The 20,119-nt window shown below is 39.7% G+C and overlaps 3 protein-coding genes across 5 annotated transcripts; 2 read left to right on the forward strand and 1 right to left on the reverse strand.

The window, feature by feature from the left end:
• Positions 1 to 2,738: 2,738 nt before the first annotated feature.
• golga7ba (golgin A7 family, member Ba) lies at positions 2,739 to 7,821 on the forward strand. Of its 2 annotated transcripts, XM_085161745.1 has the most exons (5): positions 2,760 to 2,970; positions 3,987 to 4,112; positions 6,329 to 6,481; positions 6,578 to 6,679; positions 6,809 to 7,821. In XM_085161745.1, the coding sequence occupies exons 1-5, from the start codon at positions 2,959 to 2,961 to the stop codon at positions 6,890 to 6,892; spliced, it is 477 nt and encodes a 158-aa protein (XP_085017871.1). In that variant the 5' UTR covers positions 2,760 to 2,958; the 3' UTR covers positions 6,893 to 7,821. The 2 variants fall into 2 exon arrangements, with proteins under 2 accessions (XP_085017870.1, XP_085017871.1); XM_085161744.1 differs by having other exon boundaries at positions 2,739 to 2,970; positions 6,329 to 6,679.
• On the reverse strand, positions 7,697 to 14,766 carry crtac1a (cartilage acidic protein 1a). Of its 2 annotated transcripts, none has more exons than XM_085161718.1 (14): positions 14,599 to 14,766; positions 13,894 to 14,099; positions 13,605 to 13,801; positions 13,380 to 13,516; positions 13,136 to 13,292; positions 12,906 to 13,040; positions 11,811 to 11,947; positions 11,593 to 11,729; positions 11,412 to 11,494; positions 10,871 to 10,971; positions 10,566 to 10,734; positions 9,977 to 10,122; positions 9,693 to 9,732; positions 7,697 to 8,982 (listed from the first exon to the last, which is right to left on the reverse strand). In XM_085161718.1, exons 1-14 carry the CDS (start codon positions 14,701 to 14,703, stop codon positions 8,864 to 8,866), a joined length of 1,869 nt encoding a protein of 622 aa, XP_085017844.1. In that variant the 5' UTR covers positions 14,704 to 14,766; the 3' UTR covers positions 7,697 to 8,863. The 2 variants fall into 2 exon arrangements, with proteins under 2 accessions (XP_085017844.1, XP_085017845.1); XM_085161719.1 differs by lacking the exon at positions 7,697 to 8,982 and adding an exon at positions 9,486 to 9,611 and having other exon boundaries at positions 14,599 to 14,764.
• A 100-nt stretch (positions 14,767 to 14,866) lies between these two features.
• On the forward strand, positions 14,867 to 19,700 carry r3hcc1l (R3H domain and coiled-coil containing 1-like). The gene is made up of 7 exons (XM_085161741.1): positions 14,867 to 15,102; positions 15,424 to 15,891; positions 16,418 to 16,626; positions 17,164 to 17,234; positions 17,523 to 17,618; positions 18,224 to 18,364; positions 18,973 to 19,700. Exons 2-7 carry the CDS (start codon positions 15,445 to 15,447, stop codon positions 19,023 to 19,025), a joined length of 1,017 nt encoding a protein of 338 aa, XP_085017867.1. The 5' UTR covers positions 14,867 to 15,102; positions 15,424 to 15,444; the 3' UTR covers positions 19,026 to 19,700.
• The last annotated feature ends 419 nt before the right edge of the window (positions 19,701 to 20,119 follow it).

The raw sequence follows: 20,119 nt of genomic DNA on the forward strand, positions 1-20,119 counted from the left end.
AGGGCTCAAATATATGCATACGCTCCGTTAAATGTTTCAATAGATGGTGCTGAAGGTTCTACAGTGTCGTGGCGAGGCCAAGGTCTGTTAATTTCTCAAGAGTGATTGTGAATGACTACAGCTGTCAGCTTCTCTTTGCCGCCATGGTGGAGTGACCAATACTGCAATTGGAAAGTGCAAGAAACTCAGCGAAGCCTTAAGTTAGAACTGTAGATTTACACAAACTGGAAAAGGCCTCTTGGAGCCGTTTCTAAACAGCTGTATTCAAAGATCATTAGTTCAAACAAACTTAACAATTGGATGTATCACTACTTTTCCAAGGTCTACAAGAGACCAAAATAGTCACCCTCAGGTGAGAGAAAATTGGTTAGAATTGCTGTTAACTGGAAACTGGTGGAACACCAGAGCCACTGTCCACAGTGAAGCGACTTCTACAATGGACTGAGAATGTACCAAAAGCCCTGCTCTAAAATTATAACTTTTAAGCTCGACTGGAATTTTCACCTGCCCACGGTGACAAGACAGATGCCTTCTGGAGAAAAGTATTATGATCAGATGAGACAAAGATTGAGGTATTTGCTTATTTATAAGGGGCATGTTTAAAGGAGCAGAAAGGTGAAGCTTTCATCCCAACGAACACCATGCCACCTCTCAAGCATGCTTGTGGAAGGATCATTGTCTATTTTGCTGCCAATGCAATTGATGCATTGCACAAGATTGATGGAGTAATGAAGGAGAAGGACTGCCTCCAAATTCTTCAACTTGACTTCACATCAACAGCTAAAGGATTGAAACTTGTACACAGTCAAATATTCCAACAGGACAATGATCCCAATCAAAGTCCTGAACTCAACCTTACTGAAAATTTGTAGACTATGCTTAAAAGCTGAGTTGGTGCCAGAAAGTCAACCAATTTAAATGATCTCTACCAATTCTGCCAATAACTATCCAGCCAGGATTATGCCAGAAGAATAAAAGCACTTTATCGAGGTGCAACTTGCTAAGAGACATTTAGCCAAATATAAATGTGGGTCTATGTGTATATTTGTGCCTACATGTATCACTTTGACCCCGTGCAGATGAGAGAAAATCAAAAATAAATTAGGACTTGTTTTTACAAGTTGTTGAAGATGTATGCTGCATGATCATTCCACTCTGGAAAAAAGAATAGTTCAGTCATTGAAATCAATTAAAAGCTCAAAATGAGCATGTCACTCGTGGCCATGATGAGTGTATCTAACCACAGCAGCAATTAAAGTGATAGGTGGTAAGTATGTTCCTTTTGGCATGGGAATCATTTTATTAGCAACTAAAAGGCATTGTCATTTCAAAGCACAGTTGTACAACACTTTAAAAAAACATCAGAAATTATTTTGCCTTTTTTTTTTTCCAAAACAGCTTAATTTGATTGATTATTCCATTTAGAAATAAAAGTTTGAATTCCTTCATTTAAAATTTGGTGTTTAACTTTTAACTAATTTATTCAAGTATCAACATTTTCAGTGATATGCTGGTGATAGATCCTCAAAGTTGGTTTTACAAATATTTGTCTGAACTAGTGGATTAAATTATGATGTGTAAAGTGAAATGGGTCACTCCCACTGATAAACTCATAATGTTTATGCCAGAGGAAGGTTAAACAAGGAAGCTCTACTGTAAAGGGTGCAGATATGGGAAAGAAAATACAAATAACGACACTTCAAGTAAGACCTTGAAGTGACATTTGAAGTTTTAAAAAACTCATTGCCATTTAGACTGATTTCTAAGGTTTTTAAATGAGAGAAAAATTAGTTGTTAAATCACAAAATGGAGCTGTAATAAATTTTATTTGAAAATTTAGGATGAATGATGCTGCTTTCTTTAACATATAGCTTATAGTATAGGCTACTACTAATAATCAAGACTGCAATCTGTTTTAAACAAGCTCTCATTTCCTGAATATAAAACCAAAAAGCTCTTGTCACAGAAATTTATATTTTAGATATGGTTTTGTAAGGAAAAACTTATTTCATGAACCTTTTTTAACATGAAATTTACATGGAGATTTTGTTAAAGAAATTAAAAGCAAACACCTAATTATCAATAACTGCAGTTCCCCAAAACGGCCTCTTGAGGTTGCCTCCAAGGGCAAAAGCAGGCTAGAAAAGACCAAACCCAGCAATCAAAACAACATGTTTACAGTTTGTTTGAGTTTTTTTTAACTCACCTTTTTGGATTGTGTTAAGCTTTAAAGTAGTTTTGACCTTCCAGATGTCCTCTAAACTTGTATGATTGCTGTCTTATTGATTTGACTCTATATTATCATATGTCCAAAATGGCAGACAAGTTAATGTCACTTGGTTAACAGTCACATGGCTTCAAAACCTCAATTGCACTCCGAATAGTGGATGAGGCCCTGCAGCATCCTGTCAGAACACATGTCAATCAATGCAGCCACGCCCCAGGCCATGAGCCTGTAGTACATTTAAACAAGACAAGCTGACCCAAAGTGTATTAAAGACAGGCACATTGACATTCCAGGTCTCCAAAAAAGAAACCTAACCCCTTAAACCCTTTATAAGTTGCCTTTATAGGTTAAACATATCAGTATCGGTATTGGTATCGGCAATATTTAGTTCATATCTGATCGATACCAAAATGTGCAGCATGGCAGATAACTATTTCACTCCCTTTCAGAGACCGCCTCAAGTGGCCACAAGAGGAACTGCAGTTTTTGACACTTCCACATTCTCCGCTCCGGCTGCATTTTTCAGGTTTGGAGGTCGTCCCCCCCCCCCGACGTCCTGCAAAGTCAAGTTGAGGCGGAAGAAAAAGCCGAACACGCTACTACAATAAGCCCCGCCCCCTCAGGATTACTAGCCTCTCCTCCTCTCCCCACCCTCCCCCCTTCCGTGTCCCACTAAGCGGTTTCAGAGCGTGAAGGGACTCGTCCCTACAGCCACGAATGCACGGTGCAACATGGCGACAGAGGTAAGACACTCGCTCGGTTTAATTTCCAGCTCGGGTCCGGTTACCGGCACGAACAGTGACATGAAGGTTTAAACGAAACAGGCGCGGCTCCAGTTAACACGGACGTTGAGGGCATGGAGGCTGCACACGGTTAAACTGTGCGGATCACTCTAGAGTGACCACTGTGTCCTACATTATCACGCCAGTTTCGCCAGAGGATTTGGTCGTTTTCATTTCTGTCTTCTTTTTTTTTGCTTACCACATAAACGCGCTCTAGTATTTTTTTTAAAGAGAAAAAAGGGAGGGAGGCATTTTTGAAAGTCAGCTAAGCTATAAGAAAAAGGATCAGTGCAGCCCCCTCCGTCCCTGCCATGTTAAGCTGTTTTGGTGAAAGCAGATCTGTTTTTTGTGTATTGAGAAGCCACGTTAATCCGGTGACAAGCAACTGTGTTTGACTACACACACATACCCACTCACACACACACGGAGGACAGCCGTTCAGCACCATGGACAGAAGCCACTCCACCCCGACCTTCCTCCGTGCTTTGCCTGACTCCCTTTTCCTCCATCTGTGCTTTCATGTAACCAAAAATAATGGTGACGCACAAAACTGATTATATCAAGCATAAACAAGCTTGTATGTAATACTTGTTTGGCCTCTATAGGTCTGCTTCAGCTTGTTCGGTGTAATCGATCTGTGTTTAGTAGTGAAATGTTGTCCCGTCTCCCTGCTTTCCTGAAAGACCAAGAGAAAGTGTGTGTGTGTGTGTAAAAGATCGTATGTCTGATGCTGGGCTTTGCTCCAGCAGTCAACAAGGCAGAAAAGCGTGCAGACACTGAGCCAACGAGTGATCGATCACATCTACTCCATCACCCTGTTCCTCTAAATCAGCTGCTGTTTGTACACATTACAGGTGAATAGGTGCTCAGGGATGCACATAGAGGGACACACAGCTCTCTTTTGGGACTCATTAAAGAGATACTATATTAACCCTTACTGTATTACTCTGTGTGTGTGTGTTATTTGATTCCCACAGTTTCATAACCTGCAGGAGTTGAGGCACAGTGCATCTCTGGCCAACAAAGTATTCATTCAGAGAGACTACAGTGAAGGAACCACCTGCAAGTTTCAGACCAAGTTCCCCTCTGAGTTGGAGAGCAGGGTAAGGAAACTGGAGGAGTTACAGTGTAATCTGCTTTAATTCTAAGTTTTATATTGTGTTTTAATAGGTGCAGATCATACAAGCATTTAGATCTTCGTTAGCCATCATGGTCTGAAAAGAAAAAGTCTGTTAAAAGGCATTATCATGACATTGATATGCTTGATAATAGATGCAAAATAAGCTGGAAATCTATCTTATAAACGCATATACAGTAACAACGTTTCATTTCAGTACTGAGTAAAGCAAAACACATGCTGGTTTACAAATCACTCCACATTCTCTGTTGTTCACTGGTTTCAGCGTATTTGAATGCTTCTTCCTACTTCTTTTTAAACATGTTATTTATTAAGGATCATGTTCCCTATCTTTGGCATCATTTTAACATGTATAGAATAAAAGCTTATGTCATCATATCATATGTGTGTAGAGTTCATTTGGGGTGGACAAAAAGTGAATCTTTCAGCATCAGACACTTAATTCCCTTTATTTTACTGATTTTTAATGTAGCAATATAAGGGTTTCATGACTCAGATTGGTTCTTTAAGTAAGTACTATTGGCTCACATGTAGATAAAGCAAACAAAATTCCTGATTGCTAGCTAAAATTTGTATGCTGTGTAGAATGATATACGCACAAAGCTCTGTGATTTGGTCAGTCATTACCTCGCTAGCTTTTATCACTGTGGAGTAAAAAGTATGAGGTGTAAGTCATCCATTAAGAGGGTTGCTGACCCACTATTGATTATGTGCCTCATCACATGAGCCATGGTGGGGAAAAGGGTGTGGGTCATTATAACCAGAGGTTTGGGTGAAACCATTGTGAGACCTTGCCTCACCCTATTATATGACCTATTGAGATCAACTGACGCATGATGTGAGTGGGCGTTAAGGCATCTGGGAAGGGATTTCAAAACTGCACTGTAGGTGGCAGACAGTTGGTGTTGTAAGCCACACCCTCTGCTCAGAGTGGACATAGATGGCCTCTTTCACTCGTCTTTCAAGACGAGTGACCTTTGTCCTTTAGATGCAGATGTACAGCTGAGTCTTGTCCTGTCAAGGTGGCATTGGTTTCTCCAATGGAGCCCTCCTCGCTGTACTGTACAACATACACTACATTGTTTAGTTTGTGTTTGGAGGTTTTTTCCTTGGGATGAACCAGTTTTTGTCTAAATGTGTGTGGCTGTGTCTGAACTACACTGGGATGTCCTGCTTGGAGAAGACTCTCCTGAGTTTCTTTGATAAACCGGCTACATAAGGGATGGCAATATTGTTTCGTTTGTCCTTCTGATTCTCCCTAGATGGTGTCTGACCTTCTTTTCTGTGCATCCTTGCTGATTTGATGAAAGCTCAATTGGGAAACCCACATGTTTTAAGAGCTTTATTTACATGTGTGTGTTCCATTTCTTTTCCTTCTAGCTTAAAGGGAACAGTTTCTGTGTTGTAGGGTCCTGATTACTCCAAGTTTGTGTTCCAGAGGGTGTTGGGAGTCAAAGAGTAGGTCCTGGTCTGTGTGCGTAGGCTTCCAGAAATGACAAACTTATACTTTGTATCTTTCCTGGTAAACTTTATCATTCTATCCACTGAGTCGATGTGAACAGTGAAGGCTTCTACTTCTTGGGTTTTGATTTCGGAGTTTAGATGTGATGATGTGTGTTCCCCACAAGGGAGCTAGGATGGTTGCAAGGTGCTTGGAAATTTTTTAGGTGGCTGAGTTGATACTGTGTGGGACTCCTTTGTGGATCTTTGGAAGTCCATATATACAGGGTATAGCATTTTCTGGGTACAGACAGTGGTATGAAGTGCAGTCAGTGGCTTCATCCATTTCAAGTTGTTGTAGGCAACTGATGACTGATGACTTTCTTTTCATAGTTGCTTGTGAGGTCTCGTCTTAAAGCTTCATAGGTATTGTTGTAAATGTGGAGGAATAAACACAGCTGGTCACTGGGTCATAGCTGGAGTCCCAGGTCTCATCAGCACTGACGATTCTTGAAACGAAGGTCAGTTTCACACGTTAGCTGATGTTTGAGGTTTGTGCTGAAATCTCGCAAGTGCACGGGCAATAAAACACTCACAGCGTCTTCCATGGAAGTGACTTCAAAGGCGAAATTAAAATCATGCAATATTTTTTCCCTTCTCCAGCTCAGTAAGTTACTTTATTAAACAGTATTTGCTGTTGCTACTCACTGTCCCCATTTCTGCTCTTTTGTCTGTCTCCAGATTGAGCGAACACTGTTTGAGGACACTGTGAAGACGCTGAATAACTATTATGCAGAGGCGGAAAAGATCGGAGGACAGTCCTACTTGGAAGGGTGTCTGGCCTGCGCTACAGCATATCTCATTTTCCTCTGCATGGAGACACGTTACGAGAAGGTCAGAATCGAATACATTTTGATGTTCTGGGACAAATTAACATGTAGTTTGGATTCTATATTGCTTCTCATCTTTCCTCTTCTGTCTGTGTGTCAGGTGCTGAAGAAGATTGCCAAGTACATTCAGGAGCAGAATGAGAAGATTTATGCTCCCAGAGGTCTCCTTATCACAGATCCCATAGAAAGGGGAATGCGTGTTGTATCCTTATTCTGAATTTTGGGTTTATTGCAAAAAAAAAAAAGCAAAACAAAACCACATTTCTGTAAAATATTTGTGCAATTTATTATAAACCACAGATCATTTTTGTTCCTTAACAACTTTTAACAGATAGAGATCTCCATCTATGAAGATCGGGGCTCCAGTGGCTCCAGCTCAGGGAGCAGCTCTGTGTCCGGCAGCACTGCTCGATGACTGGATACTTCCTAAACCTGCGTCCACCTGATCACTCACAACCATGAAGGAAAACCTAGGATGTAATACGACTCCTCCTCCAACACCAACCACCCCCTCAGCTACGCTCACACAAAGTATTCACTAGTTTTTTCCCCCCCATCATGTCCTTAACTTGTTCACAGTAGACACTTGAAACACGCACTTTAGTGGTTTATTACGAAAGAAATGTGCAGGTGCTGATGCACTTTTGCTAAGATGTAATGTCTCAATGAAAAGGATGAAAAGATGCAGCTAGTAATGCTTTGTGTGATCCCACCATTTCTCTCCTTCCTGTCTGATTTCAAGATAAAAGGGACGTAGTGCCTCATCTGCTGTCATTGTACCACGTAGGCCAGATCAACCTGGGCTGCACCCCAAAAACACTGGACCAAACACAAGACTAGACCCCAAATTCAGCACCTCTTCCAAATCGGCTCTAAATCATTTTGTCTGGCAGCAGATGAACGTCATTTAAGTCATCCATAATGTAGCAGATCCTCCATATTTCTGATGAAGCTTGTATTTCCTTTTTTAAAGTCATAGCCACAAATCCAAGTACTAACCTCTTGGTTTCACTGAGCGAGAGCAACTCTTCCTAAATTTAGATTATGCAAAGACTCATTGCGCGTGAAGCGCAGCAGTAAGTAAAGAAGGGATGGGTCAAAAATGTCTTCCTAAATTATACCCGTAAGTGTTTATGAAAATACACCAACCCTTCCTTGCTTTATGAACAGACTTCCAAAGAAAAATAACTGCCAAAAAACAAACAAACTGGCTCACAAATGTGAATGTTTCTTTTATTTTGGTGACATTTTGTGCAAGAACAAGTTTTCATACTGCTTATTGTTTTAATACACATGGTAGAAATGACTGGCGTCAAATAAACAGTTTCATCACAGCCCCGTCGAGCTCATTGTTCTTGTATTATCTGTATTATACAAATATATGAAATCAGTGTTACTCATATTAAGCATTTTAAATGATTACAAACATATAAGAAAAGGCTCAGTACTCAATCTGAGCTGCTTGTTGGACATCAACAGAAACCAAGTTTCATGTAAACAAGCAAGTGCAACGCTATAAATACCTCCCAGGCATCCATATTTCCCTCCCTTTATCTGTTGTTGCCAATTTTTCTCTCTGCCTTAGAGTGTCATCATTTAGATTGGGTATAAAAATCTTTCTAGTTGAACCTGCCCCATTTGGAAAACACTACCATCCTCATCATCAAATCAAATGTGATGGAAGGAAGGACGCCGATTATCCAAGCAGGAACACGGAAGAGCAGCTGCTAAATGGAAGTTAGCAAATATCAAAAGCAGCACTGGTTAACATTTCTGCATTAATACTCTCAGCATGGAAGGTGAAGAGGATTGCTCATAGCAACGCCTACGGATGACATACTGGCCGTGTAGTTCTTCTGAGCTCCACAGTTTTCAGTACTTGATCAAATTTTTGGCTTAATTCTTTAGCTTGACAGTAATATGATCTGTAAATCAGTGTAAAAGACAACAATATTAAACATCGTTAAATCTTAAATTTACTGGATATCGACACTATTTCCAAAAAAAAATAAAGTATAATTTTATGCAGCTCTTTTTTTTTTCAAAGGCATTTTGTCTTCACAGCAGACAAAGCTGACAAAGTCATAAAGAAATTAACAATTAATAATGTCCACTCAGGGCTGCGGTATTATGCACACTGCTCACAGTCACCGATACCTAAGTAGCACAGAGGTAACAAAAAACCCGCCTTAAAGAATTACTTAATGATTTAGGCTTATTGCGGTTACTGGACACTACAGCTTCCACATGCAGCCAGCTCATCAAAACAAACAAGCAAAGTTCAGGACTGACATGCCCCATGCATGTCACAGTAATTTGTTCTAGCAGGTGTTTGATCCAGGTGACCAGTGCTGGATAGAGGTTGTCTGTTCCCTAAAGACTAGTCTCACTTCATTTCTGCTACTGCAGACAGGAATAAAACACACTGTAATAAAACTGTCTTGAACCAGGAGGCATCAAACATGGAGACCGAAGACCGAACGCCATCATAAAATGGAGCCAATGCTGCATGGGTGGAGAGAAAAGAGGAGAGTAACAGTGGGGGAGGACGAGACAGAGAAGCAGACATCAGATTAATACTAAACAAACTGAATGACTAAAAATGAAGACTTGGTCATCCACGTGTAAAGACGAGGACAGGTACAAGTGGGGAAAATTGGGGAACTCAGGGTAACCTTTGTGGTTTGCACTAAATACTGTCAGTTACTCTGTGTCAGCCACAGTTCGTGTGTCTTGTTCTGTTTCAGCAGGTTTTTAGTGCAAATTCAGCATCTCTTAAGTCACGCAGGAAACACTTCCTTGCATTTGTTACACTCAGGGTAGCATTTGGAAAGTTAACGCTGAGACTGGAGGATCAAAATGTGAGTACTAGAACAGTTAAGACTGACTTTTGAGCTATGAAATAATTTGAAAGAGCCGGTGTATTGATAAGAACAAGTTTATTCACTTCATTTAAAGCCATAAAAAAGAAAAGAAATCTTAAAAAAAGGAAAATGAAATAAATCTACTCAGAGTAAAGAAAAACATCCAGCTCTCCCTTTTAAAAACCAAAGCAAAAGACATTTTTTTCCCTGTAACATTATTGTAAACCACAAAAATCCTTTATTGCATTTCATGTGATTCTCTTTAAAGACCTGTAGAAAAATAAACATTCAATTAAAAATAAAATAATATCTGGTTTTGGATTATTTTATGAATCTTTAAGACTTGCTCACCTGCACAGCGTCCATTCCTGACAGTAAAGCCGTTACCACACTAAAAAGAAAAGAAAAAAAAAAAAATAGAGGAAACGGTTTTTATCCAAACCAAATAAGCTGATTCTGAGACGTTTTAAAAACAATTTACTTTTATTTTTTGAAAGGTAGGAGTAAAATATCTTATAATTAAACTAACCAGAGAGAGAGAGAGATTAAGGCTTTGGTGTTGTTCAATTCACTGCTCCACTAACAGAAAAAAAAAGGCGTGTTCATAATTCATGCTGGGAATTCGGGCTGTGTACCTGCGTGTCATTGGAAAGCACAGTGGTTTCCCCTTCTATGGGATAGGTGACTTCCAACACCGAGTTCATTTCACCAGCCTGAAGAGCTCGAGTAAAACTAGTGCTGTCTGGCCAGGAGACCTCGAGCACCTTCACCTCATCATTTCCTGGGAGTCATGGGTACAAGACACAATACTACGTTACATTTTACAAGTACAAATTTGTATTTTGGGATTAGACTTAAAAATATCTGCTGGGATGCTACCTGCCTCCTGACTATCAAACTATGTTTTACAGACTGATGTGAGAGCATCTCATCTTACCTTTAGCAAGAAAGGACATTAGCTTATATCCCAAAATTTTTAAACTTTTACCAGCCATTAGTTATAACGCCAGTATCTGATTTAAAGTAAAAAATATCAGGGATACTATTGTTTAGCTGAGATGTCTAAAAACACCAATGACAAAGGCACACATACTGAGTTCTAGTGTTTGACAGGATAGATGCACGATCACAAAAAAAAGCTGTTTGGCCAACAATCTGCTCTAGTGTTTACTTGTGAGGTGTCTGCTGTTTTTTCAGTGTCTACAACATTTAAAAGGAAATCACCTAAACCAAAGTGGGCGACTGGCTCCATCTCACATAGATATCCAGAGCCTCCATCAATGATGCGTGTGTGAGCTCCACTCTGACTGGTGAAGACTGTCACCTTGGCACCCCGGGCGAAAGAACCAAACTGGGTGCGAGGAATGACCCGTAGCCAGTTATTGGATGATCCCTAGCAACAAGGATGTTCATGGATTATTATCCGCTAACTATTAATAATAAGACCAGTTAGTAGATATATCATTAGGCTGTTAGTAAAAAGAAAAACAAACAAACTCCGCCCCACAAATACACACACGCACACCCACCTGCGTGACCTTAAAGACAGAGATTGGCTGCTGGGCGCTCTCCCCGTGTGCCAACAGCAGGTCCAGCTGTCCATCCCCATCCAAGTCAGTCACAGTACCACCTGTCCAGAACACACAGAGTCCTTTCACTGAACTGACCTACACATCAATGTCAATGGGGAGTCTCCCTGACAGTTATATTTCTGAGGCTCATCCAAACACAGAGGCAGTTCAGGCAACATCAATATATTTTAACAGGCTAAGATGTTCTCTAACATTTTCACATATTGATTATTGTTTTGTTACCAGGTGAAACAACACTTCATTAGAGTCACTTTTCAAGAAAGCCATAAAAATCATTCTCAATTGATAGTGATATACAGATGTTTTTCCTAAAATATTACAATTTTGTGTCTGTATTGGCTGGGACTACACATCTAAAAGAATTGGCAACTTAATATATGTTAGATTTTTAAACTGATATTCATTAAGATGTACCGTGCCTGTTAAATGCATAGGAAAAACAGCACAAAATGTGCTCTGATATTAAGAGTTTACAGACCTGTTCCTCTTCCTTGTGGCTCTTCAGCGTCTCCCACATTAAGTTCCTGGATCAAAGGGTCTGCATTAGTCCTCCTTGAGACCCTGCAAAGCCAAAAAAAAAAAAAAAATCTAGTAACAGTTATTTTTTTTAATTAACAAATACATTTCATTGGAAATTTAACAAATACATGAAATCTAACCTGAACAGCCTATTGGGAGCATTTCCTCTGTAGGCAATATTGTTAAAGAACACCTCCAACTCCTTGTCATTATCAAAGTCAGCAGCGATGACTGTGCGAATAGGTGAGGCTTCAGCAAATCTTCCAGTAGCAATATTCTGCAAAGAAAATTGTACTTCTCTCAAGATACACTTTATTAAAACCTTTTGTTTTTGCCAATTTTGTCACTCCTCTCTTACCTGGAATCTGGAATCGCTGCGCTGCAGGAAAAGTCTGTGTGGGCCGTTCCAGTTGCCATAAACGATGTCTGTCTTTCCATCTCCATTGAAGTCCGCCAGTGCTACTCCTCTGCCATGCTGGTATTGGTCCTCCACACCTGTTTGCATCCGCACAGTGTTAGAAGCAACTAATCACAGCGCTTCTGGAATACAATTTTTTACAATAAAAAAAAATTAAGTAAAAGTGATCAAAGGACCTTCATATGTCTTTTAAATTTAGTGCTACATCCAGGAGACTGCTAGATTAGTTTAGCATAAGGACTGGATTCTGGGGGGATAAGTCAGCCTGGCTCAATAACAGTAAGACGCTCCACATACTTGAATGTCAAACTCACCAGTTAGCATTTTCACTTGTGTTTGATTAATATTCACATGTCAGGCTGTGTTACTTCATGAGGTGTTATCCGTATGAGCCTACCAGACAGCCAGCAAATGTTACAGTAAGCTAAGCAAATAGACTGATCAAAGTCAAACAGGGCAGCACCTGCTATGACCTGTTGTGGTAAGGAAAGAGCTGAGTGTAAAAGCAAAGCTGTCAATTTACCTGGTAGAAGTGGCCAGGTGGAAATCTGGGCTTCTCTACTTAGACTGCTACCCCTATGACCCAAACCCAGATAAGCAGTAGAGGATTGATGGATAAATAAACAGTCAAACATAAAAGCCTCCAAATATTTCTAACTCTTGGTAACTCTACAAATCATATATAAATCACATCATATCAATAAAGATGTAGTTTGATGACTATAATAATAATTTCTGGGTTTTTCCAAAGGTTGCTGCATAAGCAGAGACCACCCCCACTAACTTCTGATGCACACTCAGGCATTTTGTTCTATAAGCTGGCCTGAAATATGACACAAGCCATTCAGTTCAGAAAAGTGAAACAAAGGTTCCTCCTAGCTGGCATTCACAGGGTAAAGAGCTAAAATTAGAAACCAAATAATGGAAGAGTGAGATGAGACAAAGAATACCTGATGTGAAACCATAAGTTGAAGGACAGACTGCAGAAAGTACTACTGAGTTAGGCTTCATGTTCCCTTCCCACTTCATTCTCACCTGTCTGTCTTGCCATGTCAACAAAAGTCCCATCTCCATTATTCTTGAATAGGAAGTTGGGTCCATTTTCATTGTCACAGAACACATCAGACCTCGACTCGCTCAGGATTGGTCCAACGACCACACCGCGACCACCTGACCAACGAGCCAACAGTGAAGCTTTTCAGTTGACAACTTCAAAAAAAAATAAAAAAAATCCCATGTTTCAGGTAAACACTGTGACATCTCACCTGTGTACCTGTTGACTCCGGCCTCAGCAGCTACGTCAGACAGTGCGATGATGCCCTTGCTCACATCACTGGCAGCCTCGTCCATTTCTAAGAGAGCGTGAGGGCCAACATTCCCACTGGCGTAGTTTGCCACATAGACTGAGTAACGGCCTGTTCCCTGCACAGAAACATCAGCAACTTAGAATAACGTATAATGTGCTCAATAATGTGCAATGAGATAGAAGAAATAGGTGGGTTTACTCACCTTTCTATCAACACATGCGACTGAACGTCCCGCCATCCGATTAGCAACACCACGACGTACATTCAGCTCATCACTAAGCAGATCTTCAAAGCGACCATTACGAAACTTGAAGAGCTTGTCAGTGTATGTTGCTCGTCCTTCACAGGGAAAGAAAAATTATTTGGTTACCGCAAATTACTTTGATGACACTTTAATTTCAGGATGACTTTCCAATATCATATTTACCAGAGTAGGCATTGTTTGTATTAAGAAAATAGATTTCTTCTCGTCCATCTCCATCCACATCGCAGGCGGCAACTCCAATAGCATTTCCTGCCTGGTCTCTCAGAGCATAGTATGGAGAGTTACTGTCATCAATAGCAATGTTTACCAGCTTTTTTTGAGTCCTGTCATACTTCAGCACCAGGTTGGGCCCATTGTACCTGAGAGAAAACGTGATTTTGATTTATTATTTTATCACAAATTTCTGCATAAAAATCCTCACACATGGTAATACACTAACACTCACACTTACCCTGCCACCACCACTTCCAGGTCACCATCACCATCCACATCTGTCACAGCCATCCCATAGTTGAGTTGTGTGGGATTGTGCAGATTGTCAGGGGGAAGCATAGTGTGTGTAACAACCTGAAGCATGGGATTCAGGTTTTGGGCATGGGAGTGATGCCAGAGTGTCACTAGTAGGAGCAGCAGACCCGAGCCCGACATTATTCCAACCTGGCGAGACACGGAAGTCAGGAAGATATCTTGTTTTGAACAAAACTTGCAAGAAACATCTGAAACTGAGAATTATAATACAAAACAACATTTCTTAACAATTGAAAATATATATGAAAATAGAATTATCCGAATTGATCGAAAGCGATCAAATAAGTACGTTAAAAGAAAGAACAAAAACAAAAACATAACCACCAGATATGGTTTTAAACGTGGAGTGTTTCTGTCTAAATCTACCAACCAAAAGCCTTTAATTCCGTTAAGAAAGCTATAAAATTTCAAGACGTTAAAAAAACAAAACTACTAATATGTTATTAATGCTCTCCAGCAAATACATTTTCTGTATTTCTGACTTTTTTTTCTGACGTTTTTCCTCCAGCGTAATGACATGCAATTCACTGATTTTAATAAAAACATGGATGAAGCCTTTTCCCCATTTTGTGCAGAGCAGAGGCGTGTGCAAGAATTCATTCTCTTCATTATGATAATACCGTCTTACCGTATCAAGGTGTGGAGGAGAAAATGTGTCTCCTGCAGTGAAGATGATGTGTTTATAGTTGTAAAGCGAGCTTGTCAACGCCTCTATTACACAAATAAGTTTCATAAATTACAAATTTACGAAACACCGTGTGTAACGCGGAGAATACTGTCCAATCAGCGAAGAACTGTCTGACCGATTAAGATGGTGACCAATGGCTGAGCTGAATTTCTGTGCACGTGTCTCTTGCACCCGAGGGTTTGGTTTGTTTGTAGTTTATGTTAAACGATGGCGCAGAAAAGATGGATTCGGTAGAAAGTATATTTACCATTTATTTTGGGGAAACTCGTTGAACTACAAAGGAAAAGAAAATTCGTTGGAAAAAGGAACTAATAACCTGGTAGTTATTCCGGATTTCGGAGCGGCAGTGCTGTAGAAGAACACAATTTCCCACTACGCTTTGCGCTAGGATTTGCTTGCGTCAAGTGTGCGACGAAAGTCTGTTGTTAAACAAATCATAAACGGGTAAGCCGACAGAGTAAATTTATTTGATTTAATTATAGATTAAATATTCTGAGTGAAAATAAATGAACATGAATGAATGTAACATTAACCGCTATTTATTTTATATTTATTTCTTCATTTAAAAATATCTTTACAAGCTACACGGGAGGAAGTTTAGTTAGCTAACTGAAGCTAGTTATTCAAATCCAGTTTATTTAGAAGGCTGCTTGCCGCGTACCTGGCTGCTTCATTCTTTAACAAAGTATTTAAAGTAAATTTAGAGTGTTTAGAAAATCTGTGAAGGTCTGACAATGTTCATGTTCTCGTTCCTCCATGATCCAGATACTTTAATATAATTTAACCATGGAGGATGTGGAGCTTAAAGAAGACTGTGGTCCAACTCAACCAAGACCTACACCTCCCTCTCAATCAAAGAGGCCAAGTCAGCCTCTGTACGTCCCCAAACAACGACTTCATGCCTCGAAAGAGAAAGCTCAGACTCAGGGAGAAGTTAAACCAAAAACCAGGCCTCGCTACACAGACAAAGCACGAAAGAACGCCAAGAACAAGAAGGACAAAGCTGGAGGAGCGAATAAACCATCGCCCGCTGGGGGAGATGGAGGTGAAGCGCAAAACAACGACGTTAAGCCAGATGTGAAGGAGGACCGATTACAGGGTTTAGAGGCTGAGGTTAATGGGGAGTCTTCAGCCAAAGTGGAGGCAGGCGATACTGCACAGCAGGAAGAGGAGAGCTGGGACACCTTGTTCAACGATGATGGAGACTGTCTGGATCCACATCTGCTTGAAGAGGTGAGAGCTTGATTTAGGTTTTGATGATCAAAACCCAAGACAATCCAATCCAACTTTATTTATATAGCACTTTAAAAACAACAAAGTTGACCAAAGTGCTTTCCAATAATAAAACAGAGATAACAGTTAAAAACCATACATTAAGCAGACAAAGAAATAAATATAAATACCAATAAAATAAATACATAAATGGAAAAAGAAGATAAAAAAAAATCAGTATATATATTAAATATTAAAACATGAGTAAAATAGACAATAAAATATACAATGAATAAAATTAACAAAATATAAAAGATTAAGAGTGACCAACAGCTGACTAAAACTGACTACAAGCGGACTCTGGTACTACTCCTAAAAAGCCTTAGAAAAAAAGTGTGTTTTTAAAAGTGACAAGCAGAATAATGTCCACCCAGATTCACATACACACTGCTGATAATTAACCTAAAAATCCTATTTAATATGATGCAAAACAGATCTTTTTCTCTTCTCATCATTGTCTTCTCTCCTGCCTGCCTTGCATGCACAGCTGGCTTTGAAGGAAGGAAAAAAGAAGGAGTCAATCCAAGAGCCTAGGTTTGATTACTACAACATGGACAGAGGCAGTTATGATGATGATGATGATGATGATGATGACGTTGACCTCACAGAGGATGAACTATCTCATATTGTAGAGATCTACGATTTCCCTACAGAGTTCAAAACAGAAGATCTTCTTAAGCTGTTTCAGTGCTACCAGTAAGTCTCTAACCATGTTAGAATTGTACAAACTCTGTTTTTGCCTTATATACTGTATGTCCTTTTATATTTGCAGAGATGTCAGTAAACCTCTGCATCTATTTTTTTTTTTATCATATACTGAGCCTTGGTGCAGCCCTGAGTTCAGCCATTGTCTGAAACCAGCTGCTGCAGCTCTTTTTTTGTCTAGGTGCTAGCTGTGTTCTTCTAATTGGGTGGGACTGCAGGTGAGAGGGGCTTATGTGCTCACTCCAAGATCACTGTTCCACCAGGCTGTTCTTGACATCATGCAGATGAAGTAGAAGAAATTTTTTTAATAGAGCATTTAGATGAGTATCTACCATTGTAACAGTATAAGTTAGAAAATAAGGAAAGGATAATAGGTTTACTTTAAGACAAAAAAAGTTGTGAAATCTATGAAAGAGCACAAGTATATGATTTTTACATCTTTAGGGAGCACGGTCTTCCTTTTAGAGCTAATGCTACTGAGGGCATGTTGTGAAATATACCTTGTGTGATTTCTGACTGTCTTTTCAGAAAGAGAGGATTTGACATTAAATGGATTGATGACACACATGCCCTCGGCCTTTTCTCAAGCCCCATAGCAGGTAAGTAAAGCTCTGCCTCACATTTAAGGCAATTACAGTTCATTATGCTCTGCATTAAGTGTCACTGCTGTGATTCATCATCTTGCGACGATGTTGTAAGTAGAATTGTTTTAGTAAAGAAAATCCTGGCCAACAATCTTAATGCTGTTTGCTCCTGAGCTTTTGAGATTGTGTCTCTGTTACTTGGGCCATCGTTTTTCTGACTTCAGATTAGAAAAACACATTTTTCAGTTGTAAGGAGATATTAAACTCACTGACTATTACATTTCGTTCATTTTCCCTTTTAAGCTCGTGAAGCTCTGAGATCCAAGAATCCACTGATGAAGTTGCGACCACTTTCCAAATCTTCCTCTGCAACAAAGGCCAAAGCCCGTAGCTGCTCAGGTGCGATTGCACATATCTGTGTTTGTCATTTTTCATAATTTTGTGTTTGTATATTAATAAAGCAAATCCATATTTGTTGAGAAAACCCTTTAGCTTTATATCCAATTCTCCAGTACACTACCATTTAGTCTTTCAAGATCCTCGGCATTCTTGACTGTGGGTTTGGTTTGTGTCTGCCGCTTCCTCAGACTGAAACTGAATTTCTACTTCGAATTGAATCTCACCTATGGTGCAGCCTACACAAATAGCTGATGTTGTTGCCAGCGTTTATACTTATGCCTGGTTTGCCTGCTTTACTCCTCAGTTTCTCCACTAAAATACTGATTGGTGGTTCAGTTTCTCTCTTTGAGATGATCCGTACTCTTTCAGTCAGCTAAAGAAAATGACAGCAGAAGAAGAAATAAATGGAAATATGTAGAATGAGCAAGTTACATATGTTACAGGCTTAATTAAGATGACGTGGTTTTGGGGTTATTGTGATGTTTGTAAAGTGTATTTTGGTGCCATCCAGGTTGTATTACACCACAAATTAAACATTTAAAGTGCTTAAAAACTGTTCTGTATCTCCCACATTTATATGTATCCTCCTTTCCTCTTGCCCCCAGACTACCTCCTGCCTGTTAAAGAGAGACCTCAGACGAGTGCAGCACTGGCTCGGAAGCTTGTGATCGGTGCCCTCGGTGTAAAGAGCAACCTCACAAAGGAGCAGCGTGAGGCAGAGAGGAAGAAACTCCAGGAAGCAAGAGGTACGTTGTACTTCTTTGGGTCTCCACTTACGTTTTGGGCTGAAGTCTTATCTTGGGTGGGCGGTTGCTAAACGAATTATGGATTCAGTAGCTTACGCGTGAGGGTCATACAGGGTGCTCAGTTAAACTGAGACATAAGTACAAATAATTACTGTCCCAATAGTTGTATCACAAAGTTACCACCACAAGTGGGAGCTGTTTTCATACTTAACTGAAGAAAGTGGAAAGTTTCAAATGTAGTGCCAAAGGAAGTCCGTCCATTGCTGTGTAGGTCACAGTAAATCTATAATCAGTAAAGCAACCATTTCCCTTCACAGATGGAAAATAAGTATGTAGGGCCAGAAAACAACCACTGGCCATCCAATGACAGTCAGTCCAGGAAGTCAGGAAGTAAAGCACACTAAAAAAAGCTCCTTTGTTCTCAGTTTAGGCTCACTGCTGCACTACCATCACTGAACAAATATTAAACTTGGTGTTGGAACAGATGCCATGTATGGTTCTATGTGAAGATTAATATGCAATCGGCTTCAGCTCTTTACTGCTCTTCATGCGGCAAAGACAGTGATATAAATTTAAGACTTTTGTTTGTCGTGTGATTTATCTTTCAGAACAAAAGCGCCTGGCAGCCAAGCAGCGGGAAGACGCTTGGGAGGGAAAGTAACTGGACAAACCTCTATTTTTTTTTCCCTTTAAATTCCTTGATTCAGCAGAGGCTTAAATCATTTCTGTTTCATGTAATGCTCTGGTTTTTTAGTTGGCCACTCCTTCGTACAGGCATATTTCCGAGAAATGATATTTTTTTTCAAACTGTCTCCTGAGAGGCTTTTACCGTTTCCTTTGTCATTCAGTGTCTGACATCATAAAATGCTACATGATCAGATCACCTTCAATTATCTGTGAACTCACCTGCACTCTATGTATTGTAAGCACAGTCTGTAGTCAAGCACTGAAGCTAATGGCTCAGTTAACAAGTAGCGCGTTGACTGAAATACGTATCTGTACACATCCTCGTGTTTGGGTTTTTAAATGTTTTAAGATATAAAAATGACGTGATGCTTTCAGTTAAATGTCACTGAAGTTCAGTCATGTTGATTCGTTAAATTTTTATGCGTCACAACATTGTTGATTTTATCCAGTTTGAGTGATTAAATTGAAGGTGGTGTCATTAAAAATGAATGCTGCATTGTTTGCAGTTTAGGTTTTATGAAAGTATTAACTTACTTCTAAGCCATCGTGTCAGGTGGTTTCCGGTGTTTGAACTGATACCCGATATTATGTATAATGTTTTGCTCAACGCAGCTGCTGTTATGTATGTCCAGTAAAAAAACAAAGAAAACTGCTCGACTCCGTCTGTTAAAATCTGAGTGTGTGCTTAAAGACACGAGTCTAGACATTTCACGATGACAGGCAAAACTGTCATCAAAGATTTTCCTTGACATTGAAGCACCTCACTATTTTTGTGCATCACTTAAACAAATCTACCAAGATTTTCAGTTCAGCTCCTGTTTTTAGCTCCATCCATTCTTGTTCTGTTTGTTGACAAAATGTAATGACAGTACGAAGAAAAACGTGTCTCTTTATTCCTGACAAGCTTTTTTTTTTTTTTTTTTTAACTTTACAAAGGTAATCACTAAAGAGAGACAGTATTTATTCTAACTGTCATCAAACAGGGTTTCCCAAGAGTCAGCTTTCATAATTCAGCTTCCTCAGACACATATCTCAGGCTCCAGAGCCCTTTTTTGACAGCTGCAGGCA

Source organism: Neolamprologus multifasciatus, chromosome 6 (genome assembly GCF_963576455.1).
Source record: "Neolamprologus multifasciatus chromosome 6, fNeoMul1.2, whole genome shotgun sequence".
NCBI lineage: Eukaryota > Metazoa > Chordata > Actinopteri > Cichliformes > Cichlidae > Neolamprologus > Neolamprologus multifasciatus.